At 41.3% G+C, this 15,486-nt stretch overlaps 1 protein-coding gene across 1 annotated transcript in view; it reads right to left on the bottom strand.

The window, feature by feature from the left end:
• Positions 1-15,486, bottom strand: part of LOC311146277 (BAR/IMD domain-containing adapter protein 2-like 1) — a 73,062-nt gene that overhangs the window by 9,206 nt on the left and 48,370 nt on the right. Inside the window, exons 7-12 of the mRNA XM_084182771.1 lie at positions 9,509-9,661; positions 7,629-7,784; positions 7,091-7,226; positions 6,590-6,818; positions 4,153-4,215; positions 3,688-3,874 (exon numbers count right to left, since the gene is read on the bottom strand). Of these exons, the coding sequence (XP_084038897.1) occupies positions 3,688-3,874; positions 4,153-4,215; positions 6,590-6,818; positions 7,091-7,226; positions 7,629-7,784; positions 9,509-9,661 (924 nt within the window). The remainder of the gene's footprint in view (positions 1-3,687; positions 3,875-4,152; positions 4,216-6,589; positions 6,819-7,090; positions 7,227-7,628; positions 7,785-9,508; positions 9,662-15,486) is intronic.

Below are 15,486 nucleotides of genomic sequence, written 5' to 3' on the forward strand. Positions count from 1 at the left end.
ATTGTGTATGTGTGCCATTCAGAGGGTGACTGGGCAAGACAAAATATTTAAGTGCCTTTGAACGGGGTATGGTAGTAGGTGCCAGATGCACCGGTTTGTGTCAAGAATGGTCCACCACCCAATGGACACCCAGCCAACTTGACACAACTGTGGGAAGCATTGGAGTCAACATGGGCCAGCATCCCTGTAGAACACTTTTGACACCTTGTAGAGTCCATGCCCCGACGAATTGAAGCTGTTCCTAATGTTTTGTACACTCCGTGTACACTGACAGCCAGGCGTGATAGTGGCCACACACACACACACACAGCGCACGTGCACACACACACACACGGCCGGAGTCGGGACACAGCAGAGTGTAGCCTAATGAATATTTCACCGTAGAGAAAGAAAAGAGAAGTTGAGAAGTGTATTGTCTTTCCCAGGCTTCTCCATTCAACCTCTCACACAGGAGGGCCAAACGTCACAAATCACAACCACAACCTGCCCTCTCTGGGTCACCAGTGACCTGTCCAGCGACGAGGGCATTAGCAGCTTATGTTTCCTCCTGTTGCTATTTGTAGTGTGTATGTGATGAACGGGATGTCCAGCCTGTACTGTAGCTACAGCTAATTACACTAAAAGTAGTCTCTTGTGACAGACGTCATTGAGTAGTGGGAGATGTGATTCTGGGTGCTGACATTACACTAAAAGGAGAGCCAGGGTAGCGAGGGTTAGATCACGTCACATTAAAGAGGAACTGACGGCCCCAGGACCAACTGAACACAATGCAGGGCTTCTCTATGTCTTTTAGGGGGTTTAAGGAGTCTGGCTTCAATAGCGGTTTCTGCTTTAGTGAAATGGGCTGGAGGGATCCTGCATAGCTTTACAGTAACTGTGACTTTAGACTACTTTCACTGCTTGCTTGGTTCTCTGTAGCTGTGAGGAGCAGGAGACGGAGTCTCTCTGTTTGTATGCCTTCACCCAAACCAACGCCAGCAGGTGTTTAGGGGCCTGGCTACTTACCATTAATTTCCATACAGCCAGGATCGGAAAGCACAAACAACCTCGGATTGGCCTTTGCACTTTGAAAACCCACAACTTTGACTGAAGGCTTTGCATACATGCAAAAGCAAGAGTTGATTGAGAGCATTGCTAGAGTGTAGGTTGAGCGTTAGACACGCATGGCGTGACCCACACAAGGAGTCAGACATGAGGAGAGGGCCAGGTAGGAAGACATCCTTCTGCCACCATGGCAGGTATTTACTCCACATCATTACAGATGATAATAGGCCATTATAAAGGGATAATACTTGTCAGGCTCATTTACATTTTAGTCATTTAGCAGACGCTCTTATCCAGAGCGACTTACAGTTAGTGCATTCATCTTAAGATAGCTAGGCTCATGATGAGTCTTACAATGCATTGTAACTACTTTACACATGCAGGTATCACCAACACTTCTCTGTCATTCAAAACTACTGTATTTCGGCTTTGAAAACCTCCAGGCTCAGCCCTGTCCCTACTCCACCGCAGTTCAGCAGCCCCTTAGTGGGGCAGAGGCTTCCAGACGCTAGGGTGTCTGACAGCTGGGAAATACTGTATTACTATACTGTATTACTATACTATACTATACTGTATTACTATACTGTATTACTATACTGTATTACTATCCTATACTGTATTACTATACTACTATACGGTATTACTATACTGTATTACTATACTATATTACTATACTATACTGTATTACTATACTATATTACTATACTGTATTCCTATACTATACTGTATTACTATACTGTATTACTATACTATACTGTATTACTATACTATACTGTATTACTATACTATACTATATTACTATAATATACTGTATTACTATACTGTATTACTATACTATACTGTATTACTATACTGTATTACTATACTATATTACTATACTATACTGTATTACTATACTATATTACTATACTGTATTACTATACTATACTATATTACTATACTGTATTACTATACTGTATTCCTATACTATACTGTATTACTATACTGTATTACTATACTATACTGTATTAATATACTATACTATATTACTATACTGTATTACTATACTGTATTACTATACTATACTGTATTACTATACTATACTGTATTACTATACTATATTACTATACTGTATTCCTATACTATACTGTATTACTATACTGTATTACTATACTGTATTACTATACTATACTATATTACTATACTGTATTACTATACTGTATTACTATACTATACTATACTGTATTACTATACTATACTGTATTACTATACTATACTGGCTCCAGGGGAAATCCTATTTACAGGTGTGTCTTATCCACAATCCAGTGATGTAATATAGTTGATATCTATGGTCTTATACAATGCTATGATCTGCTATACTGTACCATACAGTAACATCTTATCCTATCTTATCCTATCCAATGCAGTTTTCAAAGATACGAGGAGGCATCAAATACTGTATAGACAACCTTTAGGGAATTGGGATGTGCTAATGGTTTAATGTGGCTTGTAATCAGTAAGAAATGTTATTATTAAGTATTGTTAAGATGTTATATAGGTGTTATTAAAATAAACTACATATTCTTATGCGCTGACAGGCAGCACATGTAAACATCAGCCAACTCTCTTTTTTTTTTTTGCCGGGCATATATAAACAAGCATCTCTTGTTTACACAACTGACAATGGAGAAGGACTAAAACTATCCGAAACCTCAGATAAGGTCAGGTAGCTAGTGACTGTCTAGTACTAAGTATCAGCTCTGGTCAGGTAGCTATTTACTGTACAGTACTAAGTATCAGCTCTGGTCAGGTAGCTATTTACTGTACAGTACTAAGTATCAGCTCTGGTCAGGTAGCTATTTACTGTACAGTACTAAGTATCAGCTCTGGTCAGGTAGCTAGTGACTGTACAGTACTAAGTATCAGCTCTGGTCAGGTAGCTAGTGACTGTACAGTCCTAAGTATCAGCTCTGGTCAGGTAGCTAGTGACTGTACAGTACTAAGTATCAGCTCTGGTCAGGTAGCTAGTGACTGTACAGTACTAAGTATCAGCTCTGGTCAGGTAGCTAGTGACTGTACAGTACTAAGTATCAGCTCTGGTCAGGTAGTTAGTGACTGTACAGTACTAAGTATCAGCTCTGGTCAGGTAGCTAGTGACTGTACAGTACTAAGTATCAGCTCTGGTCAGGTAGCTAGTGACTGTACAGTACTAAGTATCAGCTCTGGTCAGGTTAGCTAGTGACTGTACAGTACTAAGTATCAGCTCTGGTCAGGTAGCTAGTGACTGTACAGTACTAAGTATCAGCTCTGGTCAGGTAGCTAGTGACTGTACAGTACTAAGTATCAGCTCTGGTCAGGTAGCTAGTGACTGTACAGTACTAAGTATCCGCTCTGGTCAGGTAGCTAGTGACTGTACAGTACTAAGTATCAGCTCTGGTCAGGTAGCTAGTGACTGTACAGTACTAAGTATCAGCTCTGGTCAGGTTAGCTAGTGACTGTACAGTACTAAGTATCAGCTCTGGTCAGGTAGCTAGTGACTGTACAGTACTAAGTATCAGCTCTGGTCAGGTAGCTAGTGACTGTACAGTACTAAGTATCAGCTCTGGTCAGGTTAGCTAGTGACTGTACAGTACTAAGTATCAGCTCTGACAGGCTCTGACTGACCGTGTGTACAGAAGAGCCGGAGGAGGCGGAGAGGGAGGGTGAGTGCTGCTTGCTGCCCGGGAGGACACTCCTCTTGGGGAAGTCGCTGTAGTCAGGAGGGGGGAGGACCATGGAGGAATCGTCTGTCTCTGTGTCCTGGTGCAGCAGGTTCACCACGCTCTTACTGCGCATGGGAGGAGCCCCCACACTGTGGAGAGAGGGGAGAAAGGGAGAGAGGGGGAGAGGGGGGAGAAAGGGAGAGAGGGGGATAGGGGAAGGCAGGAGGGGGGATAGAGAGAGGGAAGGAAAGAGAGAAGGAAGGAGAGGAGGGAGGGAGAAGGAAGGAAGAGGGAGGAAGGGAGTTCTGATCAGCAAAGGTCATCAGACTAGGAGAGTAGAGAACACACTATGGGACAACAAGTATGGATCAAACCTGTGTGTGTGTGTGTGTGTATGTGTGTGTTTGTGCCTGAGTGGTCCCCTTACCTGTTGTTATTCACTATTGGCTCTGAATATGCCCGGCAATAGGATGATGGAAACCATCCCCTCCTGGAACACAGACAGAGAGAGAGAGAGACAGAGAGAGAGAAAGACAGAGAACACAGACAGAGAGACAGAGAGATGGAGAGAGATGCAGGTGATTACACTTGCATACTACTCCCATCTCCCCCGCTTTTTTCTACAGTTCCCTGAATAACCCTAAGTACACAATCCCCCACAATCCTCTGGAACCTGCTTCTCTACACAACACTCCATCATGCAGTAGCTGAATAGAATCCTGTTTCTCAGGATTCTGTATCTTCAACCTCTCTATAGCTGTCTAACAGGTGGTGAGATAGACGTGAGGCCATTATGGTAGAATAAAGTGGATAATCAGCATTATAGGCCTCTTAATTACAGCGTTTCTGCACCTCTCTGTGGGAAATTTAAGCAATCAATGCACCGATGCATGGAATACAAAACTGCCAATTTCCTGTTGCTCTCTCCACCGGGCACCATTATCATATTTCAGTGCATCTGGTTTCATTTGACCATTTTGAATGGAACATGTTCTTGAGGGAAATATGGTTTTACCTTTAATAACACATTTCTCCCCTGTTGAATATTGATTTTCTTCCTTTGCAGTGTGGCTCATATGAATCACATGATATATCATAATATTTTTGAAAATTATTCAATTAATGAATTAATGAATTGAGTTATCATGTTGTGGCATTGTGTGAAATGTATTTATTGAGCTGTAGCGTTCTCACAAAGGTTCGCTGAATCATTGTAGGTGTCATAGCTCATAGGAGAGACTTTTCCAGGGGGGGGGGGAAAACTCAAGTTAAGTTTTAAACATGACTGGATAGCCACTAACTCTATGTAACATTAATGGCTCAACTCTGACTCTACAATCTAACAGAGACATTCAGAGAACAAAACAGGGTCATCACAGTTGATGAGAGACTTAACAAAATGGTACTCTACAAGTCATTTCAGTGTAAGTTCATTGATGTAGTGTAAACTGGTGCAATACGGTGACAGTTGAGAGGGTGCTACCATGACTAATACTTCAACAGTATGATGTTCCAGATAAAGTAACTCAAAAACATGGGTCTAACACAAGCAATTTACTCTGTTTTCACCCAAAGCAAACATATTAGAAATATGGTAACAATATGTGTTCAAGAAATTCCTCTCACTATCACCACTTCAGTGGAGCGAATTTGAGTCGTTTGGACAAATCATTGACTCCATACAAATCCCTGTGAGAAATGTTAATATTTGTCCATTTGTTCATTGGGCTTGAGAATGGGCGGCTGGGTGCGGCCAGTGTTTAACTAGAATACATAAAGGCTGACATACTGTATCAACTTCCAGCTTCCATTTAAACCCTTTTAAAAGCACCGCAGTGAATCCTGCTGTAGGGTTTAGGTAGTGATCACGTTTCACTAGCCTGATCCCAGATATTTTTGTGGGATCTTGCCAGCTCATGTGGTCATTGATGACCGTAGAAATTGCCAAGAAAGCACAAACAGATCTGGAACCAGGCTAACATTTCACATTTCTCTCATTCTCTCAGTCTGCTGACTCAAAGGGTATCAAATAATCAGAGATGACAGACTTTTGTCAAATAGCCTTGTGAACACAATGAATATATAATTAATTATGCACGTTTTCACAGGATATTAATTAAATGTATTTAATTCCTGTCCATGACACTCTTCATCACACTATGGTGGTGGTGGAGGGATACATATGGATGGTATCAGTGTGTGTTGCTAGGTGACTGACCTAGATTCATCACTCTGGCTGAGGTGTGACAGATAGGTGTTTCATCAACTCAATGACATCACACTGCAGGGACCTACCTCCACAAGAATACTACACTGTATCATTGGCACATATCTAGGCAACATCCCAAAAGCCACCCTATTCCCAAAAGCCACCCTATTTAGTGCACTGCTTTTGACCTATATTATCTGTATAGAACATGTACAGGATCATGTCAGGAATACAACACCTTTTTAAAGTTCATATTGAGCAACTTCACTACGACTTGATTCAGCGAAAACATCAAAGAGGTTAATTTGGCTGTGAATCTCTCTCTCTCTCCTTTCTCTTCCTCTCCCCCCACTCCTTCCCCTCTCTCCTCCTCTCCTTCTGTCTCTGTCTGTGTTTCTCTGCCTCCAGCAGTGCGCTGATTGTATTCCCCAGTGAGTGCTGGCTCCCAGGCAGTACTTAGCGATCCCAGAGCACGGCGCCCAGCCAGCCCCATCTGGGGTGGTCCAGTTAAGGAGAGCTCAATCAAAATCAACATCTAATCAACCAGCAGGTTACTGTAGGACAGGAACTACCACATGTACACAGCAGCTGGCGGTGTGTGTGTGTGTGTGTGTGTGTGTCACTGTATGTAAGTGTGTCTCTCTCTCTAACTTACTGCCTGGTCTTCTCCAGTTCTCCGTAGAGCCATCCATCCCTCTCATCAGGTATGAGCAGGGTGATGATGTCTCCCTCGTCAAAACTGAGCAGCGTAGCGTTGGTCCCAGAGGTGTGGGGGAAGATGGTGCGGACCCTGGGTCTCTTCACAATGTTGTTGAGTCCTGTGGCCACAGACACTGACCTGGGACCTAGACCGCCACTCTCCTCCCCTCCATTGTCCCTGTAGTCTGGAGAGAGAGAGAGAGAGAAGGGTTAATATACAGACACAGGTCCATGCATGCACGCACATACAAATACACACAACTGCGACCAGCAGGGAGGACATGCGAACACACACACGCATACAAACACACATAATAATAATAATAATAATATAATATGCCATTTAGCAGACGCTTTTATCCAAAGCGACTTACAGTCATGCGTGCATACATTTTTTTTGTGTATGACACACAAAAATGCACATGCACGCACACACACACACACACACACACACTACCTGTGACTCTCTCAGTCTCTCTGGTGACTGAGTTTGTTGTGGGTGTGTCCTGCGTGAACATACTGGCCAATGGGCTGGTCTGAGCCTTCAGCACCGGGGCAGGGGGTGGAACTGTGTCCCGGAATATGGAGTTGCTCTGACCATAGAAAGTGGAACACAGGAAGGGGATAGTATGAGTGTTAGAATGTACAGTAGTTAGTAGTTAACCTGCCATTGGTAATGGTACATTAGTAGTTAACCTGCCATTGGTAATGGTACATTAGTAGTTAACCTGCCATTGGTAGTGGTACATTAGTAATTAACCTGCCATTGGTAGTGGTACATTAGTAATTAACCTGCCATTGGTAGTGGTACATTAGTAGTAGAGGTATTACAGGTTTTTACCATTTCATTATTATGATGAAATCAGTGACGCCATAGTGTCATCACAAGGTATCTGTGCTGTATTCTCTCGCTCTCTTACATTGAATCAAAATTAGATATTGTAATTGATAATGGTTTTCTAATGGTTTATGAATGAGTGATTGTGCCGTCTCACCCTACTGTGTCTCTGGGAGATGGGGGAGGCCTGGGGGGTGATGGACACTGTGCTGCGGAGACCCTCGATCATAGACATCACGCTCTCGGGCACGTTGGTGGCATCGCTACACTTGTCCTGCCAGGTGGGCAGCTTCCCGTACAGCATGTCTCTGGCCTGGGGTCAGAGAAGGAACAGCAGAAGTCATAGTAGTTACTGTAGATGCTCTGAATGGGAGCCTTGGGTTTGTGATTTGGTACATGCTAGATGTTTGTATAATAAAAGTGGTACACAGATGGTGGTTATGGTACATACACTACATGACCAAAAGTATGTGGACACCTGCTTGTCGAACATCTCATTCCAAAATCATGGGCATTAATATAGAGTTGGTCCCCCCTTTGGTGCTATAACAGCCTCCACTCTTCTGGGAAGGCTTTCCACTAGATGTTGGAACATTGCTGTGGGGACTTGCTTCCATTCAGCCACAAGAGCATTGGTGAGGTCGGGCACTAATGTATGGCGATTAGTCGTGGCTTGCAGTCGGCGTTCCAATTCATCCCAAAGGTGTTCGATGGGGTTGAGGTCAGGGTTCTGTGCAGGCCAGTCAAGTTCTTCCACACCGATCTCGACAAACCATTTATGTATGGACCTCGCTTTGTGCACGGGGGCATTGTCATGCTGAAACAGGAAAAGGCCTTCCCCAAACTGTTGCCACAAAGTTGGAAGCACAGAATCATGTAGAATGTCACTGTATGCTGTAGCGTTTAGATTTCCCTTCACTGGAACTAAGGGGCCTAGCCCGAACCATGAAAAACAGCCCTCCTCCACCAAACATTACAGTTGGCACTATGCATTCGGGCAGGTAGTGTTCTCCTGGCATTCGCCAAACCCAGATTCGTCTGTCGGACTGCCAGATGTTGAAGCATGATTCATCACTCCAGAGAACGCGTTTCCACTGCTCCAGAGTCCAATGACGGCGAGCTTTACAACACTCCAGTGACACTTCGCATTGTGCATGGTGATCTTAGGCTTGTGTGTGGCTGCTCGGCCATGGAAACCCATTTCATGAAGCTCCCAACGAACAGTTATTGTGCTGACGTTGCTTCCAGAGGCAGTTTGGAACTCAGGAGAGAGTGTTGCAACCGAGGACAGACAATTTCTACGCGCTTCAGCACTCGGCAGTCCCGTTCTGTGAGCTTGTGTGGCCTAACACTTCGCGGCTGAGCCGTTGTTGCTTCTAGACGTTTCCACTTCACAATAACAGCACTTACAGTTGATCGGGGCAGCTCCAGCAGGGCAGAAATATGATGAACTGACTTATTGGAAAGGTGGCATCCTATGACGGTGCCACTTTGAAAGTCACTGAGCTTTACAGTAAGGCCATTCTACTGCCTATGTTTTCTATGGAGATTGGATTGCCGTGTGTTTTTATACACCTGCCAGCAACAGGTGTGCCGAATCTACTAACTTGAAGGGGTGTCCAAGTACTTTTGTATATATAGTGTACATGGAAATAGTCTGTGAGATCTGGTTCCAATTCCACCCCTAACCTCTAGCCCATATCCCCTTAAAACCCCCATAATAATATAATAATAATATGCCATTTAGAAGACGCTTTTATCCAAAGCGACTTACAGTCATGCGTGCATACATTTTTTTTTGTGTATGGGTGGTCCCGGGGATCGAACCCACTACCTTGGCGTTACAAGCGCCGTGCTCTACCAGCTGAGCTACAGAGGACCACATCTTCTTTGATGTTCACAGATTTTGATGGATTGGAATTGGAAACATGTTCAGGTTCTACTGACTGAGAACATAGCTGGGTAAGGGACCAGGGGAGGGAGCTAGGGTCTGAAATTGAACCAGGCCTATAAGGTACTGTAGCATAGGTCCTATACCTTGTCGTGAAAGGCAGCAATCTGATAGGAGAAGGTGCAGTGTTTGTCCACCAGGAAGCAGAATCGTCTCTTCTCCTCCAGCAGAGCCTCCTTGCAGCCATCGGCGATGAACTTCTGCATGTCCATCTGCCCTGACCTCAGCGTCTCCAGGCACTGCACAACACAACAGACCAATGACATGCTGTTATCTCAACTGTAATGACCAATCATACACAAATATCTTGCTGCACTGACCAATCACATGCTCTCACCTCACTTCATCTACCAATCACACATGGTCATTCACCAATCACTCACTGTATTGACCAATCACACAGTCTTATCTCACCACATAGACACAGCTCAGCCAATCAGAGCTGCCTAGCACCATGGGTATCAGGAAGTGAAAGGGCATTGTGACGAGGAACAGAGAGATAGGCTGGCTGGATGTTCTAATCTCTGTGTGGCAGGCAGAGACATAGAGATACAGAGATGTATTGTAGGGATAGAGTACAAGGGAATTAAATAATAGATGAGGGCTTAGGAGGTCACAGTAGCAGACATGGCTGACAGAGAAGAATAGATGAGGGTTAAGGAGGTCACAGCAGCAGGAGAAGCAGCAGCAACATATACTGTGTGTCTACGAGTCTTATCTGAAAGCACATTCAAACTTGGCACAGGAGCTGGACAAGGTCAGTCGAAACGTTGAGTTTGTGTGAGTTTGTTTTGTGATCTTTTTTGCACTAATTGGTCTTTTGACCAATCGGATCAGCTCTGAAAAAGATCTGATGTGAAATGATCTGATGTGATTTGTCAAAAGACAAATAAGTGGAAAAAATATCAGAATTGGGCTGCCTGTGTAAACGCAGCCTAGGAGTATTATCTGAAAGCACATTTAAAAACTTGGCACAGGAGCTGAACAAGGTCAGTCGAAACGTTTAGTTTGTATCGCTGAACATTGAATAAAAATGTGGACAATGACACAACCTTCTTTTGTGTGTCTTATCTTCCATCACAGACATGGGCCACTCAGAGGTCAGGGTCTCTGATCTATGGTGGTGTGAATGGCTCTTCTAACTTTGTCATCTATGGCTAAGTTTATCCCTCTACTCATTTTCACTGTGTTTCTGTGGCTGGCAACTGTCAATATTTACAATCAATAAAGGTCTATTGATTTGAATAGAAATGGAACTAAATGGGAGACCAATGAGCAAACAGCACAGTCAGTTGTGATGTAAATATTGATCCTTGCTATCCGGGATCGTTGGGACGTCCCTACCCCATTGAAGTTGAAATGTAAAATGGTAAGGGTTAAGGTTAAGGTTAGGGTTTAGTGTAGGGACGTCCCAACGATTCCGGATAGCACTAACCTGTAAATACTTGGTACAACAATGACAACAAAGACTTGTCAACAGACGTGTAAAATGGATGCCACTATGTGTTGAATGATCAAAGTAGTTTATCTACTGTAGAGTAAAGTATAATAGCTGTCTGTAACGTGTGTGCACTGGAACATATGACATTGTTGTAGATAAAGAGGAAAGATTATAATTGGATTTATTATTGAGATTATGTGTGTGCAGTTCAATAGAACTAAGACATATGCATGCTATAGGGTCCTTGATCCATATTCACATTTACATTTACATAATTTAGCAGATGCTCTTATCCAGAGCGACTTACATATCTCTTTATAGACCTTGGTATTTATCTTGATTACATTTCACATGATCATACAATGTTCCTGCAGTTCAAATCAATCTAGGTACATTAATCTGTAAGGAGAACACTGAAAAAAATGGCATTAATTAATTGAAGATTTCCATCAGTGAATGCTTGACTCAGTTGATTACATGTGACATAGCAGCCAGTGTGCAGTATGGGTCTTGGGAAGTAATTCACCCAGAAACACCTGGCATAACAACAGACCTGCACAAACCACAGGTGGCCAGAGATATAAGAGAGGCGGGCCAGGACAGTTTCAACCTGTTTTTGCTTTGTCATCATGGGGTATTGTGTGTAGATTGATAAGGGGAAAAAGTATTTAATCCATTTTAGAATAAGGCTGTAATGTAACAAAATGTGCAAAAGTCAAGGGGTCTGAATACTTTCCGAATGCACTGTATGAGTATCCTAGAGCCAACCCTGTGCAAAGTCAACCTGTTTCAATATGCTGTTTACCTACTTACGTAGCACACGCACAGTTAAAGGTGAGGGACAGACTAGGGCTGCACGAGTGCACTTGAGATCCCTATCTCGTCATCACAACACTGCAAAATCACCTTGGCAGCCGTACAGCATAGTATGTTACCCATAACAACAACACCATGTGACAACACACAATTCAATGTAATCTACCCTCCACACACTCTTTCACCAGCTTCCTGTCCCTATTGGAGCTCTTGAGTCATAGAGGAAATGGGAAAAGTCTTCCTATGCTAGTTTGTTGTGATCTACATCCAGGTACAGGACTGTATAATGAATTCAGGGTTTCATTCAGGTCAAAAGTAGTTTACTATAACTGGAATAGGGGGTCAATCTGGATTTGTGTGTATTGTTGTGTATTGTTTTTTTTTTTTTTTTTTTTTTTTTTTGGGGGGGGGGATGGATCAGCTTAATATTGCAGATAGATTGTATCTTCTATCAATGTAATTGTCTGCATCACTTCCAATCCCCCATGTTTTTTTTAAATATATATATTCCCCTTTATTACTTTTCAACCCCACCATCCTTTCCCTACTTGGAGTAAATTAGTGAACAACAACGCCCAGGCCTCTACTTCCGGTCTATACTTACTATCTACACCTTATGGACAGAGTTAATTTTACAATAATTCTATATATATATATATATATATATATATATATATATTTATATTTATATTTATTTATTTTTTTGCTCCTGAACCTCTTCTACTCTCAACCTCTCCGATCATTTTCATGATGTCCATCCGGTTTGCTTCTAAATGCCATATCTTTCTAACTGTGCTCTTTCCCAAAAGCTCCCAACATACAACCCATATACTTATTATGGACACAGTATGCTTACATTATTAGCTATCTTTGTTATTATTTGTTGTTATTTGTTATTAGTCCCATCCTTCAACTCTATTCAATACCTCCCATCTATCTCTTAACACCATCCATATAGGATTTCTATTTGCCATATATATTTCAACCGTACTGTGATGTTTTACAAAAGTTCTGAACCTTTCTATTCTCATTGCTTCTACAGATTGTGAATTAAAAATAAACATTTTTGCTAAAAGTATTATTATATTATTGATTGATTGACTATGACTTTTCAGATCACCCAGTAATGCTATCTGCAAGGTTAGTTCCAGGTAAATATTGCAATCCTTTAGCCATTCCTGGACCTGTGTCCAAAAACAAGCTACAAATGGACAGAACCAAAACAAATGATCTAATGATTCTATCTCTTCACAGCAAAATCTGCAGAGCTGGGAAGATTGTATCCCCCATATAAATAACATTCTATTGGTAGCAAGAATTTTATATAATAATTTAAATTGAAAGATTCTAATTTTTGAATCCGGTGTCGTTTTGCGTGTCAGTTCATAAACACTATGCCATGGGATCGGTACGTCAAAGATCTCTTCCCAACTATTTTGCAATCTATATGGGACGGCTGTCAATCCTTTGGTCCTTAAGTGAAACTGATATACTTTTTTATTTATCACAGTTTTCCTTAACCAATTATGTTCTTTAATGCAAGGCCGACAGACAAGTTCCTTACTTTCTCCCCCTTCAACTTTCCTCTTCCACTTTTGCGGTAAGGCTGCAATTATTTGGTTGTAATTTTGGGTAGAGCAGACATTTCCATATGTTTTTGTTAGCTGCATGTGCGACATAACTCCACCAGTCCTACCGATGATATCATTTACGAAGATTATACCTTTTTTAAACATTCTGTCAAAAAATAAAGGTTTTTTGTCCATTAGTATATTTGAATTTAACCACAATATTTGTTGCATTATTTGTTCTGTCGTTTCTGGAGGATTAAATTGAAATTGCAACCAACTTTCTATGGCTTGTTTTAGAAATAGTGACATTTGGGAGATTATTTCCTTTTCAAATAACTGAAAGTGAGAGGTTGTAATCTGAATAAAGGGAAAAAGGCCTTTCTTGAACAGTGGGTGAGACAATCTTACTAATTTGCTTGAGAACCAGTTCGGATTTAAGTATAACTTTTGGATGACTGAAGATTTTAGTGATAGGTCTAATGCTTTAATATTTAATAATTTCTGTCTTCCGAATTCATATTCATTATATAAATATGCTCTTTTAATTTTGTCTGGCTTGCCGTTCCAAATAAAATTGAATATTTTTTTCTCATATAATTTAAAAAACTGTTTGCTAGGCGTAGGCAAGACCATAAGCAAATAGGTAAACTGGGATAATACTAAAGAGTTAATCAGGGTGATTTTTCCACAAATTGACAGGTATTTTCCTTTCCATGGTAGTAAGATCTTATCTATTTTTGCTAACTTTCTATAAAAATTTATTGAAGTGAGATCATTTATTTCCTTTGGGATATGTATTCCGAGTATATCCACATCACCATCAGACCATTTTATTGGTAAACTACATGGTAATGTAAAAATTGTATTTTTTAGTGATCCAATACGTAATATAGTACATTTGTCATAATTTGGTTTTAATCCAGAGAGGTTAGAAAATGTATCTAGATCCTCTATGAGGCTGTGGAGGGATTCTAGTTGTGGATCTAAAAGAAAACATGAATCATCTGCGTACAATGACACCTTTGTTTTTAAGCCCTGTATTTCTAATCCTCTGATATTATTATTGGATCTGATTTTAATAGCTAACATCTCGATGGCCACAATAAATAGATATGCCGATAGTGGACAACCTTGTTTCACTCCTCTTGACAGTTTAAAACTTTCTGAGAAATAGCCATTATTTACTATTTTACACCTAGGGTTGCTATACATGATTTTGACCCATTTTATAAGAGATTCTCCAAAATTGAAATGCTCCAGGCATTTATATATAAATTCCAGTCGAACTTTATCAAATGCCTTTTCGAAGTCTGCTATGAATAGCAGGCCTGGTTTCCCATATTTTCCATAGTGTTCTATTGTTTCCAATACTTGCCTTATATTATCTCCAATGTATCTTCCATGTAAAAAACCTGTCTGATTAGAATGAATAATATCCGACAATACCTTTTTAATTCTATGCGCTATACATTTTGCTAGGATTTTTGCATCACAACACTGAAGTGTAAGGGGCCTCCAATTTTGTAAATGGACTGGATCTTTATATTTTCCACTTGTATCCTGTTTCAGTAATAATGAGATCAGACCTTCTTCTTGAGTGTCAGATAATCTACCATTTACATAGGAGTGGTTAAAACATGCTAATAACGGTCCTCTTAGTATATCAAAAAAGGTTTGGTATACCTCGATTGGTATGCCATCCAACCCTGGAGTTTTCCCGGACTTAAAGTCTTTAATTGTTGTGTATTGTTAGGTATTACTGCACTGTTGGAGCTAGAAACATAAGTATGTTGCTGCACCTGCGATAACATCTTCACAATATGTGTACGCGACCAATACAATTTGATTTGGTTAAAGTAGTGCACTATTTAGGGACTAAGGTGTCATTCTGGTCAAAACTTGTGCACTGTATAGGGAATAGGGTTTCATATGAGATTCACCTCATGGGTGGAGTATCAGACAAGGCAAATGTATGCCCATAAAAGTACACTCAGTCACACACATGAGCACACTAACACAGTGACATGCATTCAGGATCTCTGTAAAACAAACACACAAAAAAAGACAATTTTGCTTCACAATTTCCCACCTCCTAGACTACCTCCTAGACTACCTACAAGTGAAGAGGCCCACCATTGTTTGGGTCACCTGTGTCAACACTGGCCTTTCCCATAACATCACCTCCCCCTTATCATGGGAGCCATAAGTCACCTCCCCCTTATCATGGGAGCAATAA

Source organism: Coregonus lavaretus, assembly GCF_964263955.1.
Source record: "Coregonus lavaretus genome assembly, chromosome: 2".
Lineage (NCBI taxonomy): Eukaryota > Metazoa > Chordata > Actinopteri > Salmoniformes > Salmonidae > Coregonus > Coregonus lavaretus.